The sequence below is a fragment of the Hemiscyllium ocellatum genome, chromosome 22 (genome assembly GCF_020745735.1).
Source record: "Hemiscyllium ocellatum isolate sHemOce1 chromosome 22, sHemOce1.pat.X.cur, whole genome shotgun sequence".
NCBI classification, from domain to species: domain Eukaryota; kingdom Metazoa; phylum Chordata; class Chondrichthyes; order Orectolobiformes; family Hemiscylliidae; genus Hemiscyllium; species Hemiscyllium ocellatum.
Genome location: NC_083422.1, coordinates 49,811,391 through 49,827,644, shown reverse-complemented (window position 1 = coordinate 49,827,644; position 16,254 = coordinate 49,811,391). Strand labels below are relative to the sequence as shown.

Here is a 16,254-nt window from a genome sequence, read left to right as displayed (position 1 = left end):
CTCTTTTTTTATTCATTGGGACAGTTGGAAGAATGCCAGTTTTCAAACTATCACAACAATGTACACTGCAAGAGAAAAAAAAAGTGTTGATTGATTGGCTAGTCATCTTTTATTAGCTGAGGTGTTGCCATGGAGGAGGAGAATTTGGCATTCTTGCATTTGTCCTAATGAATATAAGACAAAAAACAACTTTTGGCAACACATTTTTCTTTTCTGTGACATCTCCTTCTAACAGCGCCATTGTTAAATTGTATCCATTGAGATTCATATTCACTCACAACAGGCAATGACTTACCCATTCAGCCATTATCATTTCTGTCATTTGGAAAGTCAATGGTAAGGGTAAACGCTATGAGTCTCTGCCTTTAATCTCTGCCTGACATTTGAGAAGTAGAGTTTGCTTGTTGCTTACTGGTAGGTGCAGGATTGGGCCAATGACAGTCTACATCAGGCCACAGGCCTGTGATGATTTGATTTTTCTCCTTTCTTACATCTCCCCTGGAAAAACTAAGTAAGTACAGGCAGGAGCATTGATAGAGCTTAATAGTGCCTTTGGTACACTCTGAGACTAGGCCCACTTAATAACCATTCTATTCAACCTTACCTTGGATTGGTGGACTAACGATTCTGTCTTTTAAAGGGATCTCTTTCATTTTTCATGCCAAGTGAGAAATTCTCAATCTTGTGTTCAAATCCTTTTATGGTTTTGACCTATCCTATTTGTGTAATCCCTTCCCACCCTCTACTATACCAACATTCCTCCAGTTTTAACCTTTGCATATCCCTCGTTTTCTAACTCTCCTATCATTTGAATAGCTGTGAATTCAGCCATCTTGACTCTAAGCCCTGGATGACCCTCATCAAAACTCACCCTCACTCCCTTTAATCTTTTAAAATTGTCCTTGAAAACTCCTCATGACCCTTATCCCGTAGTCTCTTATTGAGGCTCCAGGTCAATTTGTTTGATAATGCTCTTGAGATTTTCACTTTGTCAAATGCGCTATATGCGTAAGCTGTTGTTGTAGTAACATTCCACAAGTAATGATCATCCAATGTTGAACCAATTTCCAATTCTATATTGATGTAAATATTGAACAATATTGCTCTATTTTTCATCCGGCCTTCATGCAGTCAGTGTTCTCATTGGCAGTTATTGTGAATCAGCAGACCACTGATTCCAACCCTGCTAGACACCACCGGTGATATGGTGAAGCCTCGCTGCAAATAACCATTGAGGGATCTTGAAATCATATGTAAATTTGAGACAAATCTGAAATTGTCAGAATGTACAGAAATGTCTGATTAAACATCTTTTAAAATGGCAGGGTTGTTCTTGTAGGAGATGGAAGCACTTACTTACTTAAGCACCAAATACCAAATGTCAGCAGTAACATTCCCCCCAACCAACTCACTAGAAAGGTTAGACATAGAGTAAAGCTCCCTATACACTGACCCATTAAACACTCCCGGGCACTTACTGCACAGGATTAGGTCCAGAATAAAGCTCCCTCTACAGTCACCCATCAAACACTTCCAGAGCACTTACTGCATGGATTTAGATAAAGGGTAAAGTTCCCTTACATCATCCCCATCAACACATCCAGAGCAGTTACAGCACAGGGTTAGATACAGAGTAAAGCTGCCTCTGCAATGTACTCATCAACTACTCTCAGGGCAGGGACAGCACGGTGTTAGATACAGAGTAAATCTCTCTCAATACTGTCCCGGTACCCCAGAGCAGCATAAGATGGGGCCAGATTAAGTGTAAAGCTCCCTACACACTGACCCAACCAAAGGCTCTCAGAACAGATACAGCACAGGGTGAGGTATAGAGTAAAGTTCCCTCTACACTGTCCTCATCAAACACTCCCAGGGCAGTTACAGTGCACGGTTAGATACAGAATAAAGCTCTATACTTCTGCATGCCATTTTGATTCGACCAGTTGGGATGTTATTGGAGAGCTGAAAGGGTAGTAAAGCCTTTTGGCAGAGAGAAGATTTCGGTCAGTGGGCCCAGCATTTTCTAGCAGATGACGGATGGAACACAGATAGCACTTCTACTATTTTTGGTACCATATATCTGGTATTATTGTATACAGATGCTAATAGTTTGTTATAGTAACATGCTGTGAAGAGCAGCCTGTGTTCGGTGTGTGTATCTTGGCATGTGAGTCTCACAGCCACATTTCCAGGAAGATTGTTGATGCCACACCCTTCATGTTCTCAAGCAGTTCTTGGGTTCTGAGAAAAGTACAAAGTGTGTGTTGCATGGGTCCTTTTCTCCTCCCCTCTCTCAGTGCTTTTTAGAAAGACCTACAATCCAGCTCCTCCCACCACAACCACATGAGTGATGGTAGGAGAAGGTGTAGGCACCCAGTGGACAAATCCAGGATCTGAGTAAAAGTTTTTCAATCAAGGCGACTGCCAAAGAAGGAGGGCAAGGAGTCAGGTCAACCTCTGACCTCTAGATAACATTCTCGAAAAGTTGCATTGACTTCATGATATTTTCATCCTAGAGAAAGAAACAGAAGAAGAAAAAATTAGCGGGAATACACAGAGACACACAAAGACACACAGGACAGACTCACAAATCCCAGGCTCTCTCACATACATACACTCAGCTCATAGACACGCACCCAGCTCTCTCTCTCTCTCTCTCTCTCTCACACACACAAATACACATGCAGTTCTGACTCTCTCACACACACACACACCTAGCTCTCTCTCTCTCACACACACACACACACAGTTCCCACTTATACAGATCAAAATGGAATGAGCAGAATCGTTTGACTGGGATAGAAAGTGATGAGTGAGGATTGGGGAATGAGGTTGGAAATTGGAGCAGAATCACTGTTCAGAATTCAAAGTTATTCGTGTATCACAAGATAATACAAATAAAATATACAGGATCCAAGTGAAGGTCATATTCTCTTCTGTGTTACATGTTTCTTATTGTTCACTCTGGTGTCTCACCTGGGAATGCATGTCTCACCAGGATATAGACATTACACCCGGGGGTTTAGTGTCTCACCTTCTGACAGGTTTCAATAAACTCCTCAATGGTGACAACTCCGTCTCGATTCTTGTCCATTTTCTGTGGAAGAGATATCCAGAACAAAGTGAAAATTAATCATGAGCTGGTCATGGGGTGCAAACCCAAAAAGGAATTCAGATACAAGAAAAACAAAACTCAGAATGGGAAACATGAATGTGGTAACAAAGTGCAAGGCAGCAGATATAAATGCTGGGATTGAGAATCATTAAATCTCTTCGTGTGGAAACAAGTCCACACTGACCCTCCAAAGAGTAGCCACTCAGACCCATTCTCCTACCCTACTACTCTACATTTACTGCTGACTAATGCACATAACTTACACACCCCTGAACGCTGTGGGCAACTTATCACAGCCAATTCACCTATCCTGCTCATCTTTGGATTTTGGGGGGAAACTAGAGCATCCAGAGGAAACCCATGCAGACTCATGGAGAATGTGCAAACTCCACACAAACAGTTGCCCGAAGCCGGAATTGAACCCGGGTCCCTGGTGCTGTGAGGCAGCTGTGCTAATCACTGAACCACCACATGCTGCCCACAATTTAATGGGATCAAAATTTGGAAAAATGTGGAAAAAGTATAATTAAAGGCATTCTATCTGACTACATACAGCACTCACAACAGCACAGGAAAATGAACAGCACAAAAAAGTACATGGACAAAATTGTGACATAGTGGCAACTTGGCTGGGCTAATAATCCTGAGGAGAAAGTGAGGACTGCAGATTCTGGAGATCAGAGCTGAAAATGTGTTGCTGGAAAAGCGCAGCAGGTCAGGCAGCATCCAAAGAGCAGGAGAATCGACATTTCGGGCATGAGCCCTTTTCCTGAAGAAGGGCTCATGCCCGAAACGTCGATTCTCCTGCTCTTTGGATGCTGCCTGACCTGCTGCGCTTTTCCAGCAACACATTTTCAGTAATAATCCTGAGGCCTAAGCTAATGCCCAGGAGAATTGGTTCAAATGTCACTTGTGGGAATTTAAACTGTTTTAGTAAAGATCTGAAATTGAAAGCTTGTCTTTGTTATTGTAACCACAAAACTATTATTGATTGTTGTGAAAACCCATCTGGTTCACACATGTCCTTTAGGGAAGGACATTAATGAACCATCCCTAGCTGGTCTGGCCGACATGTAATTCCAGACTCACAGCAATGTGTTCACTCTTCACTGCCCTAATCAGGGTAGTTAGAGATGGGTAACAAATGCTGGACTTGCCAGCAACACCGACATCATAGAAAAATGACTTAGTCGCTATTGCAGAGATGTAACTCCAAGGTGACTAGGGCTAGAAACTGAATATTATTGAAGGGTATAATAAAGACTGTGATCAGTACAAGAGAATCTTCGATCAGAAGAACAGGAATTAAGAGCTCAGGGGCAGCAAACTTTGGAAGGAGTGGTTTATAGGTCACCAAACAGTAGCACTAGCACAGCATGCAGTGTAAATCATCTTGATGAGCTGGCAACTGGTGCGTTGAGCCTGGTCTCCATAACCACGGAAGGATATACTGTCTAGATAGCAGAGGTTCACCAGACTGCTTCCTGGGAGGATGGGATTGTCCCATTGAGGAGAGATTGAAGCGACTGGGCCTGTATTTTCTGGAGTTTAGAAGAATGAGAGGTGATCTCACAGAAGTGCACAAAATCCTTACAGGACATGACAGGATGGATGCAGGAAGGCGGTTTCCCCTGTCTGAGGACTGTCAAGAACCAGGGAACAGTCTCAGAATAAATTTAGGACTGAAATAAGGAAGAATTTCAGAGGTGGGTGATTCTTTAGAATTCTCTACCTCAGAGAGCAGTGAAAGCTTAGTCATTGAGTTCCATTATACTTAGTCATTGAGTTACATTCTAGTCGGATAACGATAGATATCTAGATGCTGATGACATCACGGAATATGGTGATACTGCAGGAAAATAACAACTGGAATCTTGGAGCAAGCTTGAAAGGCCAAAGGACCTATTTTTGTTCCTATTTCATATGTTCTTAATATGTTATCATTGTAGATTTTTTAAAAACAGATGTGGTTCTCACTCTATACTTGTATCAAAATTGTCAAGTAAATATTTCCTGTTGCTGTGCTTGTGCTAATGAGCTCATCAAACCCTTCAAGGACAGATATAGCATAGGATTAGCTACAGAGTAAAGCTCCCTCTAACTGTCCCTATCAAACACCCCTGGGACAGATACAACCTGGGGTTAGATACAGAGTAAAGCTGCCTCTAACTATCCCTATCGAACACTCCCAGGACAGGTACAGCAGTGTGGGGTTATTTACAGAGTAAAGTCCCCTTCATGCTGCCTCCTTCAAATACCCCCAGGACAGTTACAGCTGGGGTGTGAGTGTACGTTAGGCGATATTCAAAACAGAGTAAAGCTCCTTCTACTGCTCTAAAGTAAGGTACAGCTCTCTCTCGACAGTGTCCCCAGCAGTAGGTGATGGTCAAGTGGTATTGTCGCTAAACAATTAATCCAGAGCCCAAGTAATGTCCTGGGGATCTGGGATTGAATTGTTGCGCAGCAGATGTCGGAATTTGAATTATATGAAAAATATCTGGAATTAAGAATCGACTGATAACCATGAAACCATTGTTGACTATTGGAAAAATCCATCTCATTCATGAATGTCCATCTGGTGTATAGGCGATTCCAGACTCTCAGCAATTTAGTCACTCTCAACTGCCTTCTGAAATGGCTGAGCAAGCCATTCAGTTGTCTTAAGGTCTCAACAAAGAAATGAAACCAGGTGGACCACCAGCATTGTCCTAAGCACTTGGAAGGACAATGCCAGAAACAGCTCTGTCGACACTGCAAGGGCTCCTCACTAACATCTGGGGGCTAGTGCCAACATTGGGAGAGCTGTCTCACCATATTAATCAAGTAACAGCCTAACCCGGTCATATTCACAGACAGTGTCCCAAACACCACCGTCACCATCCCTGGATATGTCCTGTCTCACTGGGAGGACAGACCCGGTAAAGATGGCAGCAGCACAGTGGTATATGGTCAGGACAGGGTTGATCTGAGAATCTTCAATATTGGCTCTGAACTCTATGAAGTCTCACAGTTTCAGGTTAAACAGGGGCAAGGAAAGCTCCTGCTAATTACCACGTACTGTCCTCCCTCGGTTGATTAACCAGTATTCTTCCATGTTGAGCAACATTTGGAGGAAACACCGAGGGTGACATGGGTGCAAAATGTACTCTGGGTGGGGGATTTCAACTTCTACCACCAAGAGTGACTTGACAGCAGTACTTTAGTCAGGTCCTCAAGGACATAGCTGCTAGAATGGGACTGTGGCAAGTGGTGAGGGAACTAACAAGAGGGAAAAACATACTTGATCTCATCCTTACCAATCTGCTGGCTGTAAATGCATCTGTCAATGATAGTATTGGTAAGAATGACTAAAGCACAGTGCTTATGGAGATGAAGTCCCAATTTCACATTGAGAATATCCTCCATTGTGTCGTGTGCCACTATCACTGTGCTAAATGAGACAGACTTCGAACAGATATAGCAACTCAAGACTGGGCATCTATGAGGCACTGTGGGCCATCAACAGCAGTAGAACTGTACTCCAGCACAATCTGCAACCTCATGTCCTGGCATGTCCCCTATTCAACCATTACCATCAAGCCAAGGAATCAACCCTGGTTCAAAGGAAAGTGCAGGTGGGCATGCTAGGAGCTGGACCAGGCATACCTGAAGATGAGGTGTCAATCTGGTGAAGCTACCAAACAGGACAGCTTGTATGTCAAACAACATAAGCAGCAAATGATAGACAGAATGATCCCACAACCAACTCATTAGATCTGAACTCTGCAGTTCTGTCACATCCAGCATGGTGGACAGTTAAACAATTCACAGGAAAAGAAGGCCCCTTAAATATCCCCATCATCAATGATGAAAGAAACCAACATATCAGTGCAAAATAGAAGGCTAAAGCATTTGCAGCAATCTTTAATCAGAAGAGCAGAGTGGATGATCCATCGTTGCCTCCTTTCTGGCACAGTCTACAGTTTTCAGCCAATTTGATTCACTCCACGTGATATCAAGAAACATTTGGAGGCACTGGATAATGAAAAGGCTATGGGCCCTGATACATTCAGGCAATAGTACTGAAGGCTTGTGCTCCAGAAGTTGCTGCTCCTCTCGCCACGCCATTCCTGTACAACACTGGCATCTACCCAACAATGTGGAAAATTGCTCAGGTATGTCTGTACATAAAAAGCATGACAAATCCAATCCAGCCAATTACTGCCCCATCAGTCTACTCTCCATCATTAGTAAGTGATGGAAGGCATCATTAACAGCGCTATCAAGCAGCTTCTGCTTAGAGCCACTCAACTCTTCACGTTATTACTTCCTCTGTTGCAAACAGAGACAAAAGAGCTGAATTCCAGAGGTGTGGTGGGAATGACAGCCCTTGACATCAAGGCTGCATTTGATTGTGTGTGGTATCAAGGAGTCCTAGCAAAACTGGAATCAGGGAGCAAAACTCTCCACTGGTTGGAATCACACCTGCCACTTAGGAAGGTGGTTGTGGTTGTTGGAGGTCAGTCATCTCAGATTTAGGACACCTCTGCAGGAGTTCCTTCGGGTAGTGTCCTAGGCCCAACCATCTTCAGTTGCTTCATCAATAACCTTCCCTCCACAATAAGGTCAGAAGTGGGGATGTTCAGTAATAATTGCATAATGTTTAGCACCATTCACGACCCCTCAAATACTGAAGCAGTCCATTGCCAAATGCAACAAATTCTGGACAATATCCAGGCTTGGACTGACATGCAGCATGTAATATTCACACTACACAAATGGCAGGCTATGACCATCTCCAATGAGAGACAATCTAACCAACCCCCTTCATTTTCACCATAACTGAATCCCCCAGTATCATCCTTGATCAAAAATTAAACTGGGAGAAAGTGATGACCGCAGATGCTGAAGATCAGAGCTGAAAATGTGTTGCTGGAAAAGCGCAGCAGGTCAGGCAGCATCCAAGGTGCAGGAGAATTGACGTTTTGGGCATGAGCCCTTCAACAGGAATGAGGAAAGTGTGCCAAGTGGGCTAAGATAAAAGGTAGGGAGGAGGGACTGGGGGGAGGGGCATTGGAAATGCGATAGGTGGAAGGAGGTCAAGGTGAGGGTGATGGCCGGAGTGGGGGTGGGGGCGGAGAGGTCAGGAAGAAGATTGCAGGTTAGGAGGGCGGTGCTGAGTTCGAGGGATTTGACTGAGACAAGGTGAGGGGAGGGGAAATGAGGAAACTGGAGAAATCTGAGTTCATCCCTTGTGGTTGGAGGGTTCCTAGGCGGAAGATGAGGCGCTCTTCCTCCAGCTGTCGTGTTGCTATGGTCTGATGGAATACTCCCCACTTCCCACAAGTCAATATTTAAAAAAACACACCCAAGGCAGGTAAAACATAGGAGTAAAGTCCTTTCTACTTTTTAAACTGAAAGTAAAGCCATCTCTATCCCTTTAAACTGTAAGTAAAGCCCTTTTCTGCAGCGTTCCCATCAAACACTCCCAGGACAGGTACAGCACAACGTTAGATACAGACTAAAGCTTCCTCTACTCTTGTATAAAACAGATGCAGATGCTGGAGAAACAAAAACAGATATTTCTGGAGACACTGAGCAGGTCTAGCAACCTATGGGAAGAAAGCAGATTTAACATTTCAAGTCCAGTGACTCTTCATCAGAAGTCATATGTTACATCAGATAATCAGAATTTTGAACACATGACCTCTTACCTGGAAGAAGGTTTCCACGTGTTCCTGTGGTGATTCCTCCCTCACTGTCGGGTAGGTGTACTTTCCCATCATGTCGTAAATGGATTTCATAATATCCAGCATTTCCTGCAAATAGGTCAAAGGAAAAGAACTAATCAGACACCACTTGCCATCTCCCTTCAGATCAGTTCAATTAGGGGTCAAACTCAAACTCATTTTAGAACACACAACCACCAACACAGGGGGCATTGTTGGCTGGGCCAGCATTTATTGCCCGTCCCGAGTTGTCCTTGAGAAAATGGTGGTGAGCTGCCTTCTTGAACCACTGCATTCCATTTGTTCTTGTATTCTTAGCTTCAAACACCGATGTCTGATCCTCAACTGAGTACACACACTCACACTCATAAGCACACATTTATGCACATTCTTATACACTGTCACACACACACACACACACACACACACACACATATAGTCTCGCACTCATATACACATACACTCACAGTCATACACTCACAGTTACACTCACACATGTACACACTCACACACACAAACACATTCATACTCCCACTAATACACATTAAGCCACACTCTCAGTCTAACACACACACACACACACACACACACACACATGCAGTCAGACAGGTGCTCACCATCACAGACACAATCATCCTTTCACACACAGACACAAACTTGCTTTTAGACACAGACTTGCTCAGTTTCACACACAGACACAAGCTCGCTCTCACACACAGACATGCTCAGTCTCTCACACACAGAGACACACTCTGTCACATAGACACATGATGAAGGGCTTTTGCCTGAAACATCGACTTTCCTGCTCGTCAGATGCTGCCTGACCTGCTGTGCTTTTCCAGCAGCACACTCTCCACTCGATTCGCCAGCATCTGCAATCCTCAATCTCGCCGCACAGACACATGCTCAGTCTCTCACATATAGACATGTTCAGTCTCTAACACAGACACACACTCTGTCACACAGACACATGCCTTGCTCTCACACACAGACAAATGTTCACCCTCACACACAAACACACACACTCACACAGACACGCTCACACACAGACACATGCTCACTCAAGGCACACGTTCACTCTCAACAAAGACACATTTTCACTCACCCACAGACACAAGCTTGCTCTCACACAAACACACACTCGCTGTTACACACATGCTTGTGCTCACACACAGACACACACTCGGTCTCACACACAAATGCTCGCTCTCAAGCACAGACACACGCTCACTCACAAGTCATATACTCACACACAGACAGGCACACATTTGCTCTCACATTCTCACACTAACACACAAACACAAGCTCGGTCTCTCATTCACACAGACACAAACTCACACACGCACACGTGTACAGACACATGCTCACACATGCTACATGCACATTGACTGTAGTGACACAAGTGAAAATGTGTTGCTGGTTAAAGCACAGCAGGTCAGGCAGCATCCAAGGAATAGGAAATTCGACGTTTCGGGCATAATCCCTTCATCAGGAATGAGCAGGCCCTTTTACAGTCTCCAGAGCCCGTGCAGATGTCTGCATCTGTTCAAGCTCTGGATTATCCAGTGATGTTGAGACCTGTTTTTTTCTGGCTAAGAATCTTAGTCTCAGACTCACTGACTGCAGGGACCAGGAAAACCCCGGTTCCCAAGACAAATGAAAATGGCAATTCATCACCCACTTCCACTGTCTGCAGCACCTTCAGGGAAAGAAGTGTCAACTCCCATTGGAATAACACTTTTCACAACTTCAGAACATCTGAAAACATTGCACAGCTAATTTTGTAGTATTGTTATAATGTTGTAATGCTGGAAACATATTCAATTTATGCAGAGCAAGCCTCCACAGAAAGCAATATGATCACAATCAGATAGTCGTTCACTGAAGAATCAATATTGAGCTGGACTTGGGGAAGATGAAATAGTGGTTCTGGGCTATTTCACATCCTTATGGGAAGCCAGATGGTGCCTGGGTTTCAAACCTCACTGTGACAGGGCAAGTCTCCCACAGCACTGCACTGGGAATGTTGACCTGAATGAAGTGCTTGACTTTCTAGAGTGGAACCTGAACCCTGGAACCTCCAAATCAGGTAAGAGTGAAGCTCACTGAATCACAGCTCACACCACAGCAGAGGAAGTAGACCAGAGATTCTGTCTTGTTAGATGGAGCATCACTGAAATGAGTGACAATATTATGATCGATACAGGGCAGAATCTTGTGGAGGCAATGTCAGTCTCAATCACAGGTGAGACAGCCCCACATTGTGTCTTTCTCTGAAGGCTCACACCATCAATTGGCAGGAGAATGGGATAACCTTTCCACCCACACGTTGGTCACAGTGGAATCTGGAATATGGTGGAGTCCCTACTTGCCAGCTTCCCACCTGAATAAATGACACTCTCTGTGGGTTCAACCACCCAAAGGACTCATGGGAGCTGTGCCTGTTATCGAGGTCAGCTGCTGATTGGAGCTCTCAGAGGATATTCCCACATGATGTCAAATGACCGCATTTCCAAAGTTCTTCGCTGGCTGCACAGCACTTTGGAATGTAATGAGGAAAGTACAAGAGAAGTACAAAAAAATTTCCATTCCTTTGTTCTCTGTCTTTCTCTCCCACACTCTATTTCTCTCTTGTCCTCTTTCTCTCACTTTCCTTTCTCCCCCTTGCATTTAAGAAAAATTATTAATCATTCATTCCACGCCCTCCCTCATCACCAGTTTACCTCTCTGGTTATGCAGCCGTCTTTATTTAAATCATACAGGTTAAATGCCCAGCTGAGTTTGTCATCAATAGTCCCACGGAGAATGACAGATAAACCTGTCACAAAGTTCTGTGAGAAGACAAAATGAGAAACAATAAGATCTGCTCTAGTAACAGTGAGTGTAATCTGTCTTCTGGTATCCTCTGGTTCTCAAACATGGTAAATAATCATACTTTAGACTTGCAAAGCTTAGAGCCTGTTCCCTTTAATCCGTGCTGCCTGGTTAAGAGACTTGTTTAGGCTGAAATTGTGTTACCCAACACCTGACTCTTAAAGGCAGCTATGAATGCAGCCATTGCAACACTTACACACTTAACTCATGTCTGGCTAACTAGTTTCTTGCTCTTTACTGACAATACAATAATATAGAACAGATACTTATCACATGAACAGTTCTAGTCAGGAGCTGTGCTGCACCTCTTGAGACTGTTAGATTACACTGTGACCAATGTGTAGAACATCTACAGCTTGATGGCTCAGTGATTAGCACTACTGCCTCACAGTGCCACGGACTTGGGTTTGATTCTAGCCTCGGGTGACTGTCTATGTGGAGTTTGCACATTCTCTCTATGTCTGCATGGGTTTACTCTAGGTGCTGCGGTTTCCTCCCACAGTCCAAAATGGTGGATTGGACATGGGAAATACTGGTTTCTGGTGATAGATTTGGGGGGTGGGGGGGAGGGGGTGTTGAGGGGGGGGGTGGGATGCTCTTCAGAGAGTTGGAATGAACTTGATGGGCCAGACGGTTTGTTTCGATGCTGTTGGTTCTATGATTTCACTCCTCTCACCCTTCTTTTATCAATTGACCATATCATCTGTCTTGAAATATTTTAAAAAAGCATAACATCCACAATCTGTCTTTCATATCTACTTTGGTGCTTCAAAATCTAACAGGAAGATACTCCCTGCCCCAACTCCCTATTCTTAGCCAGAGTTGCAGGAGATTCACTAACCTCGAAACTGACAGAGCCATTGTGGTCTGTGTCAAAGGCATTGAACAGGAAGTGTGCATACATGCTGGAGTCTGCAATGGAAAGCATATCATCTTCAGTATTGAAACAATAATGTTCAGCTCATTCATTCACTTACTTTCAGTGCACAAGACTTTCCAGCAGATGGATGCAGATTAAAACTCACTCTATACTGTGCCCATCAAACATTTTCACAACAGGTTGGATTAGAAACAGAGTAAAGCATCCTCTAGTCTTTTAAATTGAAAGTAAAGTTTTGTCAACTCTTCTGGACTGAAAATAAAACTCCCTCTACTCTTTTAAACTGAAAATAAAACATTGTCTATACTGTCCCCATCAAACACTCCCAAGACAGATGTAGCATGGGATTAGATACCAGAACAACAAGGACAGCAGATACAAGGGATCACCACTGCCTGCAAGTTCACCTCCAGGCCACTCACCATCCTGACCTGGAAATATTCCTTCATAGTTGCTAAGTCAAGATCCTGCAACTCTTTCCTCAACAGCACAGTGGGTGTCCCTGTAATCAAATGGACTGAAGCAATGTAAGAAGGAAGTTTACCACCACCTTCTCATGGGTGATTGGGGATGGACAATAAATGCTGGCTCAGCCAGTGACCCCATGTCTCAAGAATGCATGAAGAATGATTGTCATTCATTTGCTGATAATTCCCCAGTCTGTTAGGCCTAGCCTCTAAGCCACATCCCTGAGAGTCTTTTAACTTTTAACCTATTCCTTCATTTTCCTAGTTTAGACTACAAAAGACTTGAATGTTAACTATTACCTTATTTCTTTATTTTTCTATGTTTCAATTAAATACTTTGTACCTAATTATTTTTGTACTTTGGTACCTAAGATGGCGCCATGTGTGGTGACATTATATACTTTTCACTGTACTTGAGTACACGTGGTAATAAATTCTAAATCTATCTATGAAACCTATCAGTCTTATAGTATCTGTCTGATGGCTAAACCACTGAAACTCTGATCCTTCATTATCTTTCAATGGGACAAAATAAACACTAGCCCAGAGGTGTGTTTCTGAATATTGGCTGATCTGTGCTGATCCCATGCTACCTGTGTGGCTGAGTTCAGGCATTGCTTTGCCTGTCATGAAAGGGTCAATTGTTTTATAATTCTGAGAATGTTAGAATCACTGACTGCATGCATAATTGTTACCCATTCAAAGGTGCCTTGGCATTTGACACAGTGAGGCAGAAGTGGATACTGCAGATAGAGTCATAGAGTCATAGAGATGTACAGCATGGAAACAGACCCTTCGGTCCAACCCATCCATGCCAACCAGATATCCCAACCCAATCTAGTCCCACCTGCCAGCACCCGGCCCATATCCCTCCAAACCCTTCCTATTCATATACCCATCCAAATGCCTCTTAAATGTTGCAATTGTATCAGCCTCCACCACTTCCTCTGGCAGCTTATTCCATACACATACCACCCTCTGCGTGAAAAAGTTGCCCCTTAGGTCTCTTTTATATCTTTCCCCTCTCACCCTAAAACTATGCCCTCTAGTTCTGGACTCCCCAACCCCAGGGAAAAGACTTTGCCTATTTACCCTATCCATGCCCCTCATAATTTTGTAAAACTCTATGAGGTTACCTCTCAGCCTCCAACACTCCAGGGAAAACAGCCTCAGCCTGTTCAGCCTCTCCCGATAGCTCAGATCCTCCAACCCTGGCAACATCCTTGTAAATCTGTTCTGAACCCTTTCAAGTTTCACAACATGTTTCCAACAGGAAGGAGGCCAGAATTTGCACGCAGTATTCCAACAGTGGCCTAACCAATGTCCTGTACAACCGCAACATGACCTCCCAACTCCTGTACTCAATACTCTGACCAATAAAGGGATGCTGGAGATTAGAGTCTAGATTAGAGTGGTGCTGGAAAAGCACAGCAGGTCAGGCAGCATCCGAGGAGCAGGAAAATCGATGTTTCGGGCAAAAGCCCTTCATCAGGAATTTGACACAATGAGACTTTAGTGGGACATTTTAGAGCATAATTCAGACTGAATCACACAGCAATGGATCTGCAGGAGTCAGATGTCAGCCCAAATCAGTCAAGGACAGCATCATGATGGTGCATCTAAGGACTCACTGGGACATTCCTCAGCTACACAGCTGCTTTTACCAACCCTAGCCATTTTTCAAAGACCAATTCAAATTGAGGGGAAGTGATGGTCTAGTGGTATTATCACTGAACTACTCACCCAAAGTTCACAGGTAATATTCTGCTGACCTGGGCTTAAATCTGGCAGCTGTGGAATTCTAATTCAATACTAATCTGGAATTAAGAGTCTAATGATGACCATGAAACCAGTGTTGCTTGTTGGGGGAGAAAAATCATCTGGTTCATGAATATCCTTCAGAGAAGGGAACTGCTGACTTAGAGACCTGGTCTCACTTACACGTGACTCTGACTCACACCAATATGGTTGACTCTTAACTTCCGTCTGGATAATTAGGGATGACCAGTAAATGCTGGTCCAGCCAGTGACACCCACATCCCATGAATGAATAAAACAAAATTATTAAACTGCCATTGGAGCATTATTAATCCAGACCTATGAATTACTGAACCAGTAAAATAACCATTGTCTTACTATAGACCCAGAACTCAGAGTTTCCACTCACCTCCTTGAGGAAAGAACTGGGAATAAATCTGTTTAAATGTCTCTTCATTAACAACACCACTGGGACACTCCTGGCAGCAAGGGACAAGTAAATATCAAATTCAGTTTGCAATCTGTACAGAGCATTGATCAAACAAGTTATGATTTCAACATGGCACGGTGGCTCAGTGGTTAGCACTGCTGCCTGATGGCGCCAGGGGCCCAGGTTCAATTCCAGCCTTAGGCGACTGTCTGTGTGGAGTTTGCATGTTCTCCCTGTGTCCAGGTGCTCCAGTTTCCTCCCACAGTCAAAAGGTTAGGTGGATTGGCCATGCTAAATCGTCTACACTGATCAGTGATATAGGTTAGGTGCATTAGTCAGGGCAAATGTAAAGTAATAGAGTAGGCAATTGGGTCTGCATGGATACTCTTCGGAGGTTCAGTGTGGACGTGTTGGGCCAAATGGCCAGGCTCCACACTATAGGAACTCTATGATAATAAAGATCTAGGTTTATGTACTATAGTTGATGTGGGACACTTTAAGAGGTGAGTCATGTAACACTAGTGAGTCAATAGGCTCAGGAGCTTGTTCAGATTGCTTTGTGCTTTGCAGAATGTACAACTTCAGAATAAAGCCTCCCTGTCTGAGGGTTGCAACAAACAACGAGTGTGTATGTTCTTTAGTTCTGACTGGAGCTTAACAACTACCCAGTACAGAATACTAACTAGGTTCTTTAGCTGGAGATGTAAATATGTAAACATTGACATTTAGTGCACAGCCAAATTAGGAGAAAACTTGCATTTCTGCGCAGCCTCTCAACATCACTTGACAGACAGTGAAATTCATTTGAAATAAGGTTGCTGCTGTAATGTGGGAAATATGGCGGCCCCTTTGAGCACAGCAGGTTCCCACAAGCAGGTATGAGACAGGCATAAGATCATGTGATCTTAATTCAGGGGTTAAATATTGCCCTGGACACCGGGCGCAACACCCCACACTTGTCTTTGAAATAGGGGCAATTTAATCTCCCACGTCCACCTCCGAGAACAGACAGGTCCTCAGTT

The 16,254-nt window shown here is 43.8% G+C and overlaps 1 protein-coding gene across 2 annotated transcripts in view; it reads right to left on the bottom strand.

The window, feature by feature from the left end:
- Positions 1 to 2,280: 2,280 nt before the first annotated feature.
- Positions 2,281 to 16,254, bottom strand: part of LOC132826515 (Kv channel-interacting protein 2-like) — a 111,441-nt gene continuing 97,467 nt past the window's right edge. For both annotated transcript variants that reach the window (XM_060842477.1, XM_060842479.1), the window contains 6 exons: positions 15,212 to 15,281; positions 12,539 to 12,609; positions 11,547 to 11,654; positions 8,809 to 8,913; positions 3,035 to 3,097; positions 2,281 to 2,512 (listed from right to left, as the gene is read on the bottom strand). In XM_060842477.1, coding sequence (XP_060698460.1) covers positions 2,465 to 2,512; positions 3,035 to 3,097; positions 8,809 to 8,913; positions 11,547 to 11,654; positions 12,539 to 12,609; positions 15,212 to 15,281 — 465 coding nt within the window. In that variant the 3' untranslated portion in view covers positions 2,281 to 2,464. The remainder of the gene's footprint in view (positions 2,513 to 3,034; positions 3,098 to 8,808; positions 8,914 to 11,546; positions 11,655 to 12,538; positions 12,610 to 15,211; positions 15,282 to 16,254) is intronic.